General features: G+C 41.7%; 1 protein-coding gene across 4 annotated transcripts in view; it reads right to left on the reverse strand.

Moving 5' to 3' along the window:
* Window positions 1–301: 301 nt before the first annotated feature.
* MAP9 (microtubule associated protein 9) overlaps window positions 302–15886 on the reverse strand; it is an 83659-nt gene continuing 68074 nt past the window's right edge. For 2 of the 4 annotated variants that reach the window (XM_039363075.1, XM_039363077.1), the window contains 2 exons: window positions 10940–11080; window positions 302–4411 (listed from right to left, as the gene is read on the reverse strand). In XM_039363075.1, the coding sequence (XP_039219009.1) occupies window positions 4381–4411; window positions 10940–11080 (172 nt within the window). In that variant the 3' untranslated portion in view covers window positions 302–4380. Of the gene's footprint in view, window positions 4412–10469; window positions 11081–15886 lie in introns of those variants that run through there. The other 2 variants (XM_039363078.1, XM_039363076.1) reach the window with 2 other exon arrangements.

Consider the following 15886-nt stretch of genomic DNA (forward strand, 5'->3'; position numbering starts at 1 on the left):
TATGGGAGAAAGAGGGATACAGAATACGTTGGTCATTACTCACGTGGCGCCAATTCCTTGAAGGCAACAAATCCCTTTCCAGGTGTGGACTGAACACAAAAATTTGGAAGCCCTGAAAACACACAGGAAGCTCAACCCCAAGCAAGCCCGCTGGTCCCAGCATTTTCACCAGTTCCAATTTATGCTCAAGCATTTGCCTAGGGGAAAGAACTTCCTGGCAGATAATGGGGGGGCTACTGGGGACCCCTTAAAATCTTGAACTGTAGGGCTTGGGCCCCAGATCCTGTGTAGAACGCCTGCAACCATTTTCTCTTAATAAAGATGCCTGTTGGAAGAAATATTCCAAGAGTTCTGTCTTCTTAAGATGCAAAGTGGGGTGGGTCCTTACACCCAATCAAATTTCTTCCTTTACTTGACACTGAAGGAGGAACTTTTTGTATTGAATCCCATGGGCTAAATGTGAATTGCATGAGTATTACAACTATGAGATATAGCACTTGTAATTTTACTATTGAACTATGTGCCATTTGGCGACAACATCCTGGCTCCACATACATTAGGCCCTGTGCCTTTGACACAGAGGCAACTGGCAAAGTGATCCTTTGCTCCCCTGAAGACGGGGATAAATATAAGTTTGACTCTTACCACAAGTATCTATTGTATCATCATATAATGTCTCAGTTACATAAACTCCAGGTTTTATATCCAAGAAAATATTCCCCCAGTGAGCAGTTTCCTTATTTACCTAATATGCCCGTTTTGAATGTCTGTTGCTGTATAGTAAACTCCTCCCTATGTACTTTTTTTTAGTTGTTACCAAATAATTGTCATGTCTGATACATTTACAGAGCCACCATACCTTAGGCCTGTCCATAAAGAAAAGAATGCCACTGTCGAAGAGCTATTTGTATTTGCTCCTTCAAAATTTGTTTTTTGTCATAAAGGCTCCTCCTGGTTTGCATTTTATTTGTGGAAAACAAGCCTATCATGCACTTCCTCCTGGTTGGAAGGGTTGATGTTATTTGGGCACAATTTTTCCAGGCCTCTTGCCCTTACTAAAACCAGAGGATCTTCATGTCCTCGCTCCAGTCCCTCACCAAAAACGTGAAATTTTGTCTAGTGGCTGGAACCGATTCTTTGTACCATAATTCTTCAATTGTGCATTAATATGCTCTGGGAACACAGTAAAAGGTTCTCTATATTACTGGAATCAGTGGCCAATACTACTGCCTCTAGCCTGAAAATGATAGGCTCAGAACTTACTGCCATACGAACCACTGTTTTGCAAAACTGATTGGCCCTTGACTACATTCTGGCAAAAGAGGATGGACTTTGTAAACTCATAGGCTTGTCTTGTTATATTTTTATCCCTGATGTCAATCAAAGTCTATTTCTCAACATTACCAAGATACGTCAAGCTGTGCATAATTATAAAATGGATCCCATTTCATCCTTTGGATCCTTTAATGATGGGGGATTTTTTGGGATGTATTTTCTAATATATTTGCATGCATAGGGGAAAAAATCTTGTTATTTTTATTATGACTTTTGTTTATCCTTCTCCTTCTTTATATAGTGGTTGTGGTCATTAAAAGGTGTTTGTCCTCTATGTCCTCTAAGACTTCCCCAATACCACTCATGACAGTTAATACCCGAACCACTACATCTATGCCTGGAATAGACTTTCGCAGTTCTTCCTTGTCAACCAGAACTAGAACCCCTTCCTTAGGATTGGTCAGAACACATACTCCCTCAGTGAGATCCTTTATGTATATAACCGTGCAGTCAACAGTCACTATATCAACAGGCGAGCCAATATACACCCCATGAGGCAATTACAAACCTTCCAGTCTGTCTAATATTTTTGTGCACTTATTTCGCTGAAATGCAATGCTTTTAATTAAAGTAGTTGTCCTCCTTGATCTTAAATGAAGGATGCTCAACTGAATTAATATTACTCCTAGGAAATTTTTTATGAGGTTGTCCATGCACAAAGATTTTGTATTGTCCTTACAGACAAGAAGTGGGGACTGTGGGAATCGAAAATATAGCCTATTAATCTATTCGGTTTGATAAGGTCTAGATAAATTACAGAAAGCCCCACAAAGAAGACATGAACCAAAGGTTTTCAGCTTGGATGGTTTCATAGTATGAAAGAACTATTTGTAATTTGCTGGGCATTTGCAATTTGCTCTTTGCAAGTATATAGTTTTATAAGTATATCTGGAATAAGAATATTAGAACCGTGGGAAAAAGGGAGCTGAAAGTAATAGATGGATGGATGTTTTAGATGTACACGGGTATGTGTGGAAACCGATGATCAGCAAGAAAGAACAAGGAACTGATTTCTTAAATGTTTCAAGAAAGTGACCATCTGTATGTGGCCATTAAGAAAAAAAGGTATAAAAGATAGAGCTCAAGACCAGCTCAGGGCCACTGGCCTATAGCTGTCCTTATTGGAGCTGCTATATCAGTGGTGGCGAACCTATGTCACGCGTGCCAGAGGAGGCACTCAGACCCCTGTCTGTGGGCACGTGTGCCATGCCCTGGAAATGGCGAGGGACTGACCCCTGCCACCCTGGCCCCGCCCACACAGTCTGCCATGACCACCGTGGCCACACCCACCCGGTACCCGGTGATAAATAAGTGGGTTTGGGGTTGTAGTTTGGGCACTGGGTCTCTAAAAGGGTCGCCACCACTATGCTATATCATTGGACCTCATTGCAATGAATTGTTAATGTAAGTGATGTTATGATGTTTGCTTATGTTCCAAATTATTGCTGAAATAAACCTCTGAATCTTAAAGTAAGAATTATTGTTTTGTGTTGCTGTCTCTTGTTTCTTTCATTGGTTTTTTCCCCACAATAGAGATTTCCAGTCATCCAGATCATGGTTGTCCCAAAGGGACAATCCAGTTGCCTCGTGAAAAAAGCACCTTTGGCACAAATGTTTTTGTATAGTACCCCTGAAATAAGAAAGTTTAGAGAGAATTAAATTATTTAGAGTATTTCAAAAGCATGCCATTGTCTGCCAGTGTTTGAAACAAAATTATAAATATTGCATAGCTTAGTATAACAAAGCAGGCTTCTGAAATGCTTGTCTCTGTTGTGACTAGAAATATTCCAAAATGTTAACAGCAGTGAAATACTAATTTCTTTTTAATGGTCCCTTTTTCTTCTTAAAGATGGCTATTCTCTTTTGTGCCAATATCAACTTAATGGTAGTTTCTGAACAATTTACATTTCAACAAATATATTCTTCAGCTCCCTTCTCCAACATGGAGCCCTTCAAACATGTGGGAGTCCAATTTCCAGGCAATAATTTGCAAATTTCCAAACTGGAGATATCTGTACCAGAGGGTCAGATGAAGGTGGAGCTGGAGAAAATAAGGAAGAGAAAGCTGCTCTTCCTCCTCTTTGCCATATCTCTGGTTGCCCAGCAAACTGTGTGGGAAGGTAGTAAATCAGTTCAAAAGAATTGTTATTTGCAGCTTCTTGACCCAGTATCTTTCTCCTTTCTAGTAATTATTAATTATTAAAATGTATACCTGCATCGTAAGACTTATTTGATGCACATGTGCAAGAATAAGAATGTAAATAAAATAAAACAATATCTATCTCAAATTAGTAACATGATCAAAATAACTGTTTAGCAAGCTCTGTGAACAAAGGATTACTGCACTATGCAATATAACGCTATGAAAATTGAGACATGTATCTCTCTCTCTGGGAAAATTGTTCTTTTAACAGTGTGCCTGAAACAGCCCTCTCCCTAATGATTGATTTACAGGTGACCTACTCCACTTTTTCTACCTCTGTGCTTTTTCTCTGTCTGTGTGTATATGTGTGTTTCTATGTTTTGTTTTTAGCAACAGTATTTGCTTCAACTGAGCACAATTCCAAAATTACAGTAGTGGTATTAATAGCAACAGACAGATAGCTATTGGAATTTCATTGAAATGAATCAACTGAAGATCTATCTAGGTGAGGAATCAATCGGGAATGACTTTTATATGAAATTACTCTTATGTATATGGACTAGCCAGATATCAACTTGTCGGGTTTAAATACAAGAGCTCAAATCAGTCCATTTCATATCAGTCATTCAAAGTAGCTCAGACATGGAAACCTTTTAGGGATACTAAAACTATTTTTATAATAGGTTTGCAGTAACAGAATCTTGCAATTCCTGCTTTCCACTTTATTTACAAAAAATGTAGGGAGGGTCAAGACTGAGACATGTTATCACATTTCTACTTTGGATTCAAATATCTTGTATCTTACCATTGTCTTAGCTCTTTCTCCTGTTCCTTGAGGTTATTCTCCCAGGCCACTACAGTTCAGTTGCCTATGAGCAACTCAGAGGTATACCACAAAGCAGTTAACTCTGCCTCTGAGGATGCCAGCCACAACTGCTTGTTAAACATGTAAAAAAAAAAAAAAAACTCCTAGATCATGGTCATTCATCCTGAAAGCTAAACAATGCTTCATTGATGCCAGTTATGGAAGCCTATACCACTATATTGCAAATAGTATCAATTTTTAATCATCAAAAATAAAAGTCAATCCTCTTAAATTTTTTTCATCGTGATTTGATAGCTACATTCAGAGGCCCTAAATATATTATTTATTATAATTTATTCTGAAATAAATCAGTAAAATACCTGTTATTTATCTACATTAAACTCTAAAAGCAAGTTTTTAAAACCATTAAAATGTAAAAAAAAAATCATTTCTTGGTTCTCAAATAGCAAAGAAGAAATTTCAGTTGCCAATAAAATACTCAGGAGGATAAGGACTGCAGCGGGCATGGCAATGTTGTAAAGCCATATCATATTTTTAAGCATATCTAGTTTTTGCTATTTTTTCCTAGATTTATGAGGCTTCTTTGATTTTGATATTTTAGACATATATTAGGGCTACGTAGCACTTTGGAACATGCAGCAATACAAAAAGAGCACCTTGTCACTCTTTAAAGCAGATTTTTCTCAGAATCACCGTGAAATAAAATCTAAATTCTAAAGCATTGCACAGCCTTTATTGCACTACTGTTTTCATAAATTTTCCCTCTGAAAAAGGTAGGAACCAATCACACTAATCTTGGCAATTCTTATTGGAAAAAGCCACCTTAAAGAGGGTCTCACGTGCTCATCTGTCAGAATCCAATTACATTAGACAGGACTTGCAAAATTAATCCACCTGGAAGGGAGACCCTTGCCGGGGGATTTTGCAAAAAATTTACCATGTCAGACAATGGAGCAAGAGAGGGGGAAAACTCCCTGGAAAGAGAGCCGCTGACCCAGTTAGAACCTTGCCAGATGTTGGGATCCGAGAGGTCAGATTCCTCAGGAGAAGAAGTGGTGGAGACACGGGACCACAAGCCTCGCTGGTCAATGGGCGTTGGAAAGAAAAGTGAGTGGGGAAAGGAATCAAGAAAGGGGACCCTGAGACGGGGGACCAAGCAACCAGAATGGAAGCAGGAGATGGAGAAATCCCTGCACGCAAGTGAAGAGGGAGGAAGCTGGGCACCGTACTCAGACTGGATCCTAGAGAAAGCTATTGACCTGATGAAGAGAACTCTCAGCTCCCTAGGAGAGGAGAATCCTGAGCCCTACGGCCGCCCCAGCTCCTGGAGCCGCAAAGGAAGAAACACCGAGGGGGACGTGGAACCTGCAACCCCGGGGACAGCTACTGATCCAGTAGCCCCCACCCCCTACCGGACCACAGATGGCAACCTGGACGGAAGACATTACCACCAACAACGGAGGCACCGATCCATTCCAAGACGTCCACCGTTGGAGGTGAAATTCAAAGGGGAGCCAACACGCTTGGGGTTTTTCCTAACCCAAGTCCTCAGCTACATGGAGGAATACGGGCAGGACATTCCCAGCGACAAAGCCCGCATCCGGATCGTGCAATCCGCCCTGGATGGACCGGCTGCAGATTGGGTGGTGAACTTGCATGACTCCAATGCCCCAGAACTCAGTAACTTCAACCGTTTCATGTCCTCTTTGAGAAGACGATTTGAAGACCTCCCTGGCTGATCGCAAAGCCCGTGAAAGGATAAAAACGATGAGGCAAGGCAAACGCCCGGTGGCTGAGTATACACAAGAATTCCGGGCCATTGCCAGCAAACTGAATTGGCCAGAAGACATCCTCCTTAGCCATTTCAAAGACGGACTAAACTATGATCTATATGACACTTGCCTGCCCCGAGGGGACCCACATCGACTTGAGGAATGGTACGTCTTGGCAGAGGAAGCAGAGATCGACATATTGAAGAGGCACCGCCGAGGAAAACAATGGAGCCGCCCTCCGCCTGAGCTGACACACCAACCGGTGAAATCATCGGATACAGCCAAGAAGCAAATGGGGTGTTTCAAGTGCGGAAGAGAAGGGCATCGAGCTGTAGAATGCCGCTCAAAGGACCCCCAGCACAACCCAGACAGATCCCCAATCAACCAACCCGGAAAGTTTTCAGCTAAGCCAAAAGAAACGGCCATGAGAATGATGGAAATTGCAGAAACCCCACCTCTGCTCACCAAGGGGAAAGAACTCCAGCCTACACCACAGGGCCGGTGGATGCCTCAGATGACAGCTCGGAGGGCGAACCCCTGGTAAGTGGATGCATCACACCCATCTTCAAAACAGTGACTATATTAATCCCCCCCATGCCCGAAGCTGTGAAGGTGAAAGCCTTAATAGACTCTGGCTGCACCCGCTGCCTCATTAGCCCAACACTAGTGGGGAATCTGGGCATCCCATCCAGGAGACTGGAACAACCAATCTCATTTGGCCAGTTAGATGGATCCATAGCAGGGGGGGTGCCAGCTACCCTAGCCACTCTACCAATACACCTCTCCCTGGGCAAACATGAAGAGGACATAACGTTTGTGGTGACCCCAGGTATGGAATGCCCAATGATTCTAGGGATGGAATGGTTGAAAAAATGGAACCCCTGGGTAAATTGGAGGACGACAGAAATCAAATTCCCGAAGGGGGTCCCTATGGACTTAAAACCCCAAGAGAGGCTACCAGAATCAAGAATAGAAAAAGCATCCATAGGAGAGGAAAAAAGATTAACAGAAATACCAGAGGAATATAGAGACCTTGCTGAAGTCTTCAGTGAGGAGAAGGCGAATGAGCTTCCCCCCCACCGACCCACAGACTGTACCATTGAATTCAAGCCTGGGGCAAAACTCCCGAAGCCCAGATTATATTCCATGAGCCCAAAGGAGAAGGAGGAAATGGAAAGATTTATAAAAAAAAAACCTAGAGAGAGGTTTCATTGAGCCAGCGAAGCCTAAAGTGGCTGCCCCGGTCCTTTTTAGAGAGAAGAAGGATGGCTCCTTACGTTTATGCATGGATTATAGGGCCCTGAATACAATCAGTGAAAGCAACCTATACCCTCTGCCCCTCATGAAAGACATGCTGTCACACCTATCGAAAGGGAAAATTTTTTCTAAACTAGACCTAAGGGAAGCTTACTATCGCGTGAGAATTAAGGAAGGGGACGAATGGAAGACTGCATTTAACTGCCCCATGGGGTGCTATCAATTCAAAGTCTTGCCATTTGGATTACAAGGGGGCCCTGCAGTCTTTATGCAATTAATCAATGACGTTCTAAGGGAGCACCTGTTTAAGGGGGTCCTTGTGTACTTGGACGACATTCTTATCTTTACTGAAACAAAAGAGGAACACGTCAACCTTGTCAGGGCGGTTTTAAAGAAGCTGCGAGCCGCCCACCTATATGCCAAACTCTCAAAATGCGAATTCCACCAGGAAAGGATAGACTACCTAGGCTATCGCATATCCCCACAGGGCATTGAAATGGACCCAGAGAAGGTCAAAGCAGTATTAGATTGGGCGCCACCCCGCACAAGAAAGCAACTACAAAGTTTCCTGGGCTTTGCAAACTTTTACCGCCAATTCATCCCCTCATTTGCCCAGATAGCCTTGCCCCTCACTAACTTACTAAAAACGAAGGGAGCATCCTCAGTAAAACCTAGCCAGCCACTAACATGGACAATGGAGTGCCAAGCAGCGTTTGAGAGACTAAAGAGAGTTTTTTCTGCCGAACCAGTACTAAGGCACCCAGACATAGACAAGCCCTTCGTAATACAGGCAGATGCAAGTGATGTGGCAGTGGGGGCTGTGCTATTACAAGAAAATGATAATGCAGTATTGCAACCCTGTGCATATACATCCAAGAAACTCACGGAAACAGAACAGCGCTGGCCCGTATGGGAGAAGGAGGCTTATGGGATACGTTGGCATTACTCACGTGGCAACAGTTCCTGGAAGGCAACAAAATCCCCTTCCAGGTGTGGACTGATCACAAAAATTTAGAAGCCCTGAAAGCTTTCAGGAAACTCAATCCCAAACAAGCCCGCTGGTCCCAGCATTTTCACCAATTCCAATTTAAGCTCAAACATTTACCAGGAAGAAAGAACTTCCTGGCAGATGCACTATCTCGCATGCCTCAATATAACAGCGCACGAACCACAGACTCTAGACTAATAATGGCAGAGTCACAACTGGCAGCACCAGTAACCACAAGAACCCAAGCCAAAATAAAACCACAACTGGACAGCCAAACTGGGATTGAATTCAGAAAAAGTTTGGAAACAGATGAATGGTTCCAGAAAAACAAAAATGTGTGCACAATGAGAGACGGGTTGCCTTGGGTAGGGGAAAAGTTATATATACCAACAACTCAAAGAGTAACTTTCATGCACCTTTGCCATGACACAAAATCAGCAGGGCATTTTGGATTTGTAAAAACTTTACATTTAATTAAACGGCAATTTTGGTGGCCATCCATGAAAAAGGACATTGAAAGTTATATAGCCAGTTGTCCAAAATGTGCCACGGCAAAGAGGTTGCAAGGGAAAGTGCCAGGACTATTGCAAACAGTGGCAAGTCCCTCAGCCCCCTGGAGAGAAATAGCCATGGATTTTATAGTGGAATTGCCAGAAAGCAATGGGAATACTGTGGTCTGGACGGTCACGGACTTGTTTTCCAAACAGGTGCACTTTATCCCTTGCCAAAAGATTCCCACTGCAAAAGCCTTAGCAAAACTTTTCATCCAACACATTTACAGATTGCATGGGGCACCCCAACGCATCATCTCTGACAGGGGGGTGCAATTTACGTCTGCATTTTGGAAGGAATTTTTATCCCTCTTAGGAACCACTCAGGGACTGACATCTAGCCACCACCCTCAAGGAAATGGATCGGCTGAAAAAATGAACTCCGTATTTAAGCAATATTTAAGATGTTTTCTTAGTTTCCAGCAGACTGAGTGGGCGGACTTACTCCCTTTTGCAGAAGTTGCCTACAATAATGCAGTCCACTCCAGCACAGGTTACACTCCTTTTCAAATAGCCACCGGTCAAAGTTTCAACCCCATGCCAGAATTAACCCCAAACGAACCAACGATCCCTTCGCTGAAAGAATGGATGGAGAAACTACAAAACACCTGGCCAATAGTCAGAAAAGCACTAGATGAAGCTAGGCAGGCATACAAAACACAAGCCGATAAAAAAAGGGTTGAGCCTACACCATTCATTATAGGAGAAATGGTGTACTCATCTACAAAATACCTAATACCAAATACCTACAGCCCTGTAAAAAACTTGGACCAAAATATATAGGTATATATATATATATATATATATATATATATAATATATATATATATACCTTTTTTCCAATTAAAAGAATCATAAATCCAGTAACAGTAGAATTAGAATTACCCAAAAATCTCAGGCAAATACACCCAATTTTTCATTGCAGCTTGCTGAAAAGAGAGCATCAGTCACCTCTACGGCCAAAAATCCCCCCCCACCACCTCCAATCATGGTGGAGGGTGAACAACACTTCGAAATAAAGGAAATCCTTGATCTAGGAGATATCATGGAGCAACTCAGTACCTAGTTGCCTGGAAACACCTCCCTCCCTCACAAAACGAGTGGGTCCATAAACGTCATGTCAGAGCCCCGAAGCTATTGAAGAAGTTTCACACAGAGTATCCTAACAAGCCTGACTAAATTTTATACTTGTGTTTTCTTTCAGGTGGATCTCTCTTATTTTTAAGAGGGGCCGGATGTCAGAATCCAATTATATTTCATCTTTAATTATCAAATATAGAAACTCCCAATTCTGCCTTCTCTGGATTCTGCCATAAGAGGGAGAGAAGGGGGAGAACAAAGGGGCTTTATGGCCCTCACTTCCTTCAGTATACTTCAAGGAGCTGAATGCTGAATGTGTGTTTATTGTAACCTCAAAGCGTTAGCACCAAAGAACCTTACCATAACAAAGAAGGGTATTTGCCTTTCATGTAGTTATCTGAAGTCTCCATCCAGACGGAAGAAAGAAAAAAGGGGGTGGAATTGTGATACCTGAAACTATCACTGGAAGGGGGGTTGATTGGGTGGGACCCTTAAAACCTTGAATGGAGGGCTTGGACCCCAAGTCCTGTCTAGCACGCCTGCAACCACTTCGTCTTAATAAAGGATTCCTGTTGGAAGAATTATTCCAAGAGTTCTGTCTTAAGATGCAAAGTGGGGTGGGTCCTTACATCATCATTAATTTCCATCAAAGCATCTTTATGTTGGCTATCTCAAAAATACTTTTTTTAATTTTCAATTGTTTATGTAGGAATAAATTAATTTTAAATGAGTCCAATTGGATTAGCTAGCCACTTACTAATGTTGACAATATTTTCCACTGTTGGTAGCTCACAGCCTATTCAGACAAATAGCTTTGTCAATTAATCTTATATGCAAAAAGCATTCATTTATAATATGGTGTATGTAAATATACTGATAATCCAAATCACCATTCACATAGAAAAAAAAAACAAGAGGCAATTCAATTCACTTTAAAATCAGATGTTATGCAATAATGATTAAGTGATGGCAAAAAGTTCAACTTCCCTCATGGCAGTGGGTATCTCAATATCTTCTTGAGGATACAGCCTTGCCAGGTGGACTCCACGGAGATGGAGTTTCATCCTCAAGAATAACCTGAAGTTTTTTTTGGTTTTTTTGCATACTTTCGTCCATCTCTTTCTTTTCCTGTTGAAAGTGAAGTAGATCATGATATTAACACAATACATAGATAAATGCTAATTAGTTTGACATTTATTTCCTACATTACCTTAGCTTCTTTTATAAAATTACAAAGTTATTGTAATTGTCATGCTATTTCTGTGCACTTATCTCTTAACTTCATCTGGTGATAGTTTTATTATGTTTAAGTACAGTGGGACTAAGTGTAGTTGAAATAAATTCAGCATTTTCGTGTAATTCTAAAAATGTCATAAGGCCTTAGTAATTTTGTTATAACTTCAAATTAAAATAATGATCTATGCAGATACTATTTTTGTTCTTATTCATTAATCTTTTCTAACACTTTCTTCCATTAAAACAAATCTCTAGTCCAAAAAAAATATCTATTTAGTGCTAATTATAAATACATAGTTTGATGGAAATTTTTATTAGCAATTGCTATTAATATTTTTTACAAAGACATATCCTTTGAGAATTAGATTTATCACAAATGTTCAATGTATAGTTAAAGAAACAATCATGGTAATCTATTAGCCTGACTTTAATAAAAGAGCTTATCTGTTAGTCTGACCAGTGACCTAATAGTTTAATTGTCTGGCTAACTCACTAATGACCTTTCAGAGAAAAGATAGTTTGGAGTTTGACCTCAAAATGTTTAAATAAATTGAGATAAAAATATGTTTGTACTGTATGTATATATGTTTGTATTTGTATGTATATGTATATATGTGCATGTGTACATATACACATACTTATAAATATGAATTCCTTCAAAACAATTCCTTGACTGAATTCATATGCTAAGAAAAAGGGATCAGGCATCGAGTATTTTCATTCTTTTAATACAGATAGTCTTTGATTTACAACAGTTCATTTAGTGACTGTTTAAAGTTACAATGGTACTGAAAAAAGTGACTTGAGACTTACGACTTGACAAAATTTGGTCATGTGATCTAAATTTGAGTGTTTGGCAACTGGCATTCACAATGGTTGCAGCATGTAGATATAATATCTAGCAATATATCAGATTTAAAAAATAAATAAATTTACCATCCACTTAATTCTCCAATTACAGAGGAGAAACATATATGTCAAACTGTAATCTTCAAAAAAGTATTAGTGCATTCTTTTTTAAAATCAAAACAAGGATAAGAAAATAAGAAATAAGGAGAGGATATAAGATAGACACTTAGGCTAAAATTAACCGGGTCTTCGAGGGGGAAATGGAAGAATACAAGCTGCAAAACAGCTGTAAGGGGAAATAGCTAGCTGAAACGACAAAATTGACTTAAAAAACAGGAAAGCCAAAGCTAAAAGAATTGAATAACAGGAAAACTAGCTGAATTGGATAACAGGAAAGGCAAAACTAAAACTGAACAACAGGAAAGAATCTATTGTTCTAAGAAGCCATAAAATACCCAAGAACTCAAAACAAGGCAACAAAGCATGCTTAAACTTCTATTGAATATGAACTGACATCTTGCATATATTATTTGCTAATTATAATAATGCACATGCAATGTATGATTTAGTACATTTGGGGAGGATAGCAGGAAATATGTAGAAGGTGGTTGGACAGAATGTAACCTCATAGTATCTCAGCCAATGGGGAACGAGAAGGGATAGGTGGCCGATGTAGGGAATGTATAAAGATGTTAATTTGAAAGAGAACCAAGCTTTGATAAGCTTCTCTTCCTGTTTGTTTTAATAAAAGAAACAAAAGACCTTCACTGTGTTTTGGCTGGTTATTGGTCAGGTGAGCTTGCCCCTGGTCACGAAGGAAAGTAGGCAGGAACACATAACAATAAGATAGTTTCAAACAGCTTGTGACCTAACTGAAACATGTTTGTATATATAGGTAGATCTTTTTCAAGGTAGTGGGGGAGAACAGGGAAAAATGCATGGACATTGTTGGTACTGCATAGAAATCACAGCTAGGAGGAGGTTAACCAAAGGAAGGTGTTGGGAAGTTCATTCAAGGGATAGCAGGCCATTTGGATATACAGTGCTTGAAACCAAGGAGATCAACAGGAGTAAAGTGGTACCTGGAAAAATATTAATGGTCTGACAAAGAATATGGCCCACCAAAGATTGTGTGTGTAAGGGAGGTTTGTTTTGCTTACAAGACAACTCTTAAATTTAGGATGGCCAGACATCCTGTTCCCAGCTCTGCACATGATATATTACTAACTGCTTGTCACATGGTGTATCTAAATTGCTTAACACTTGATATATTGCTGATTGCTAAAAACATTCCAATGTAAACGAGGAGCTATCGATTATAGATCTGTCTAGTAGTTTTTCTATGTTAGAATAAGGACCTATAGAATGTAATGTGACCTGAAAATAACCCCAGAAGGGTTATAAAAATGGTCATCAATGGACAATCGGGGTTCAGATTTCTACAGCCAGGATGGCTCTCTGAACCTGCGCGCAATAAACTTCCCTTTCCTGAAAGAGCTGATTCAAGTTTTTCAATTCTACAACATTTTCTGGTGCATTGGCCGGGAAAAGCTTGAGTGAGGCGATATTTCGCTGAGGACGGCTGGACCCTTCGGACCTGCTGGTAAGCCATCTCTGAACAATTCTCCAGGCGCCATGGGGGTGTGTTTCCTCCAGGAGACAGCTGTGGCTTCGCAGCAGAGCCGACAGTACTGAAGGCCAGTCCAAGAACCCTTTGGGAAAGAAAAGGAAGTCTGAACCAACTCCTGGCCAGGACGGGTGTAACTACAAGGCAGGCGAGTATGTGTTTAAAGTAATAGTACCTATCTCATTTGAAGATAGAAGAGGGGGCCTGATCACTCCCCTGGACTCGGGACGGCGATCCTAAAGAAGTCCGTGTTAGGTTGTGTGGGTGGTTAAGCCAGTGCATTCCCTACTAGTGACCGTTGGAACGTCCGGCGCTGTAGGTCATTGGCAGTGTGTTAGGATGGGGGGGGCGTAGTAGCGTTCCCAGCACCCCGCTGGAATGCATGGTAAAAGGATTTGATAATTATTTTAATCGTACCCAGTATAGGGTCCCTTACCCTAAAGTAACTAAGGATAGACTGAGGTATCTGTGTGAATATCAATGGCCCTTCATGGAGGTGGGGTGGCCCCCAGAGGGAACTTTTAACCTTCAAATCATTGATAACCTAACCTCCCTGATAGCAGCAAATGAAGAAAAATATCCTAACCAATTTCCGTATATTGATCAGTAGGGGGATGCGGTTGCAGGACAGGCAGAGGATTTGTTGGAGTGTCAGGCTGAGATGGTTCGTTTGTGTGTGGCTAGACCCAAAGAAAAAAAGCTTCAAGTGCGAACTAAAAGAGTGAAGGATGTGAAGATTTCAGAAACCAAGGTGTCAGATGCTAAGAAGGAGATAAGGAGGGAGGTAGAGGAGTTGATTCTCAGACCTCCTCCCTACGTTCCACCTCTCTCCCCCTCCCCCCCAGTGCCGGCTGCGGCAGCAGCCACTCTGCCGGAGGAAGGGCTGATTACCCCTGCTGTGTCTGAAGAAAGGCAGCCAGCTGTGAGACGAAAACAGAAAGGGAAGCCGTCGGCCCCTACGGAGGAAAGGGAGCTACGGGAGACAGATTTCCCTTTGGAAGTTAGGAAGGAGCTGGGTGAAGAGGATGAGATAGAAAGCGATGCAGGAACGGCTGTGGCATCTGGCATTGAGACGCGAGCGGTTGCTGCAAAGGCTAAGGCTGTAAGACCTGAATGGTAGCTCCCTTGAGACAGGTGGACCAGGCAGTGCCAGATCAGCAGGGAGCCGTACAGATTAAGTCCATGTTCCAGTATGTTCCGTTCACTACGACGGATCTTTTGAACTGGAAGGAACATTTTGGCCCTTTGACTACTAAGCCAGCTGAAATGGCAAGCTTGTTTCAGACCATTATGCGCACCCATAATCCAACGTGGCAGGATGTGCAACAGTTGTTAGATACTTTGTTGACTCCTGAGGAAAAGGAGAAGTGGAGAACTGCGGTTAGGCAGTGTTTGAAGGATAGGTTGCCGGCTGTGCGGGATATACAGCCAGAGATGGAAGCCAGGGCACCAGAAAAGGACCCTGAATGGAATGCACAAAATCCAGCACATATGACTTTGTTAAAGGAATATCAGAATCTAGTGGTGGAGGCTCTTCGCAAGGCTGGAAAGCCTCCTGTGAATATGTCAAAACCCTCTTTAGTGATGCAGGAAGCAGATGAAAGTCCGGAAAGTTTCTTGCAGAGGTTGATTGAAGCTTATGAGCTTTATACACAGGTGGATCCAAGGAGTGCAGACAATGTGCGGATGTTGAATGAGAGATTCATAGCGCAGAGTTATGATGATATAAGGAAGAAGTTGCAGAGGTTAGAAGGAGCATTAGGAAAGAACACTACAGAATTGTTGGAGGTGGCTAGGAAAGTGTTTGTTAATAGGGATAAGGTGGAAAAACAGGAAAGAAATGCTAGAATGCATAAGAAAACTGAGTTGTTGGCTGTGGCATTGCAAGGAGGGATCATGCTGAGACCTAATCAGTGTGCTAATTGTAAGGAGGAAGGGCATTGGCAAAGAGAATGTCCAAAAAGGCAGATGCGAGGTAGAGGTTGGAGAGGAAGAGGAGGAAGAGGCCATGGAGGTGTTGGCAATGGGCCCCCCATGCGCTCCCCCTTCATGGGTAGAGGGCAGAGAGGGGCTCCAGGGATTGTAAGAGATGGTCTGAGGAATGTAGGAGATGGTTTGAGGAATGGGACAAATTGGAATAGAGACAGGGAGATTGAAGGAATTGGATTGGCAGGAACTAACTGGTCGGATTGACGGGGACCTGGCTTGGAGGAAGCCCCCCC

This window comes from Crotalus tigris, unplaced genomic scaffold, assembly GCF_016545835.1.
Source record: "Crotalus tigris isolate CLP2741 ecotype Arizona unplaced genomic scaffold, ASM1654583v1 scf7180000019504.2031707, whole genome shotgun sequence".
Lineage (NCBI taxonomy): Eukaryota > Metazoa > Chordata > Lepidosauria > Squamata > Viperidae > Crotalus > Crotalus tigris.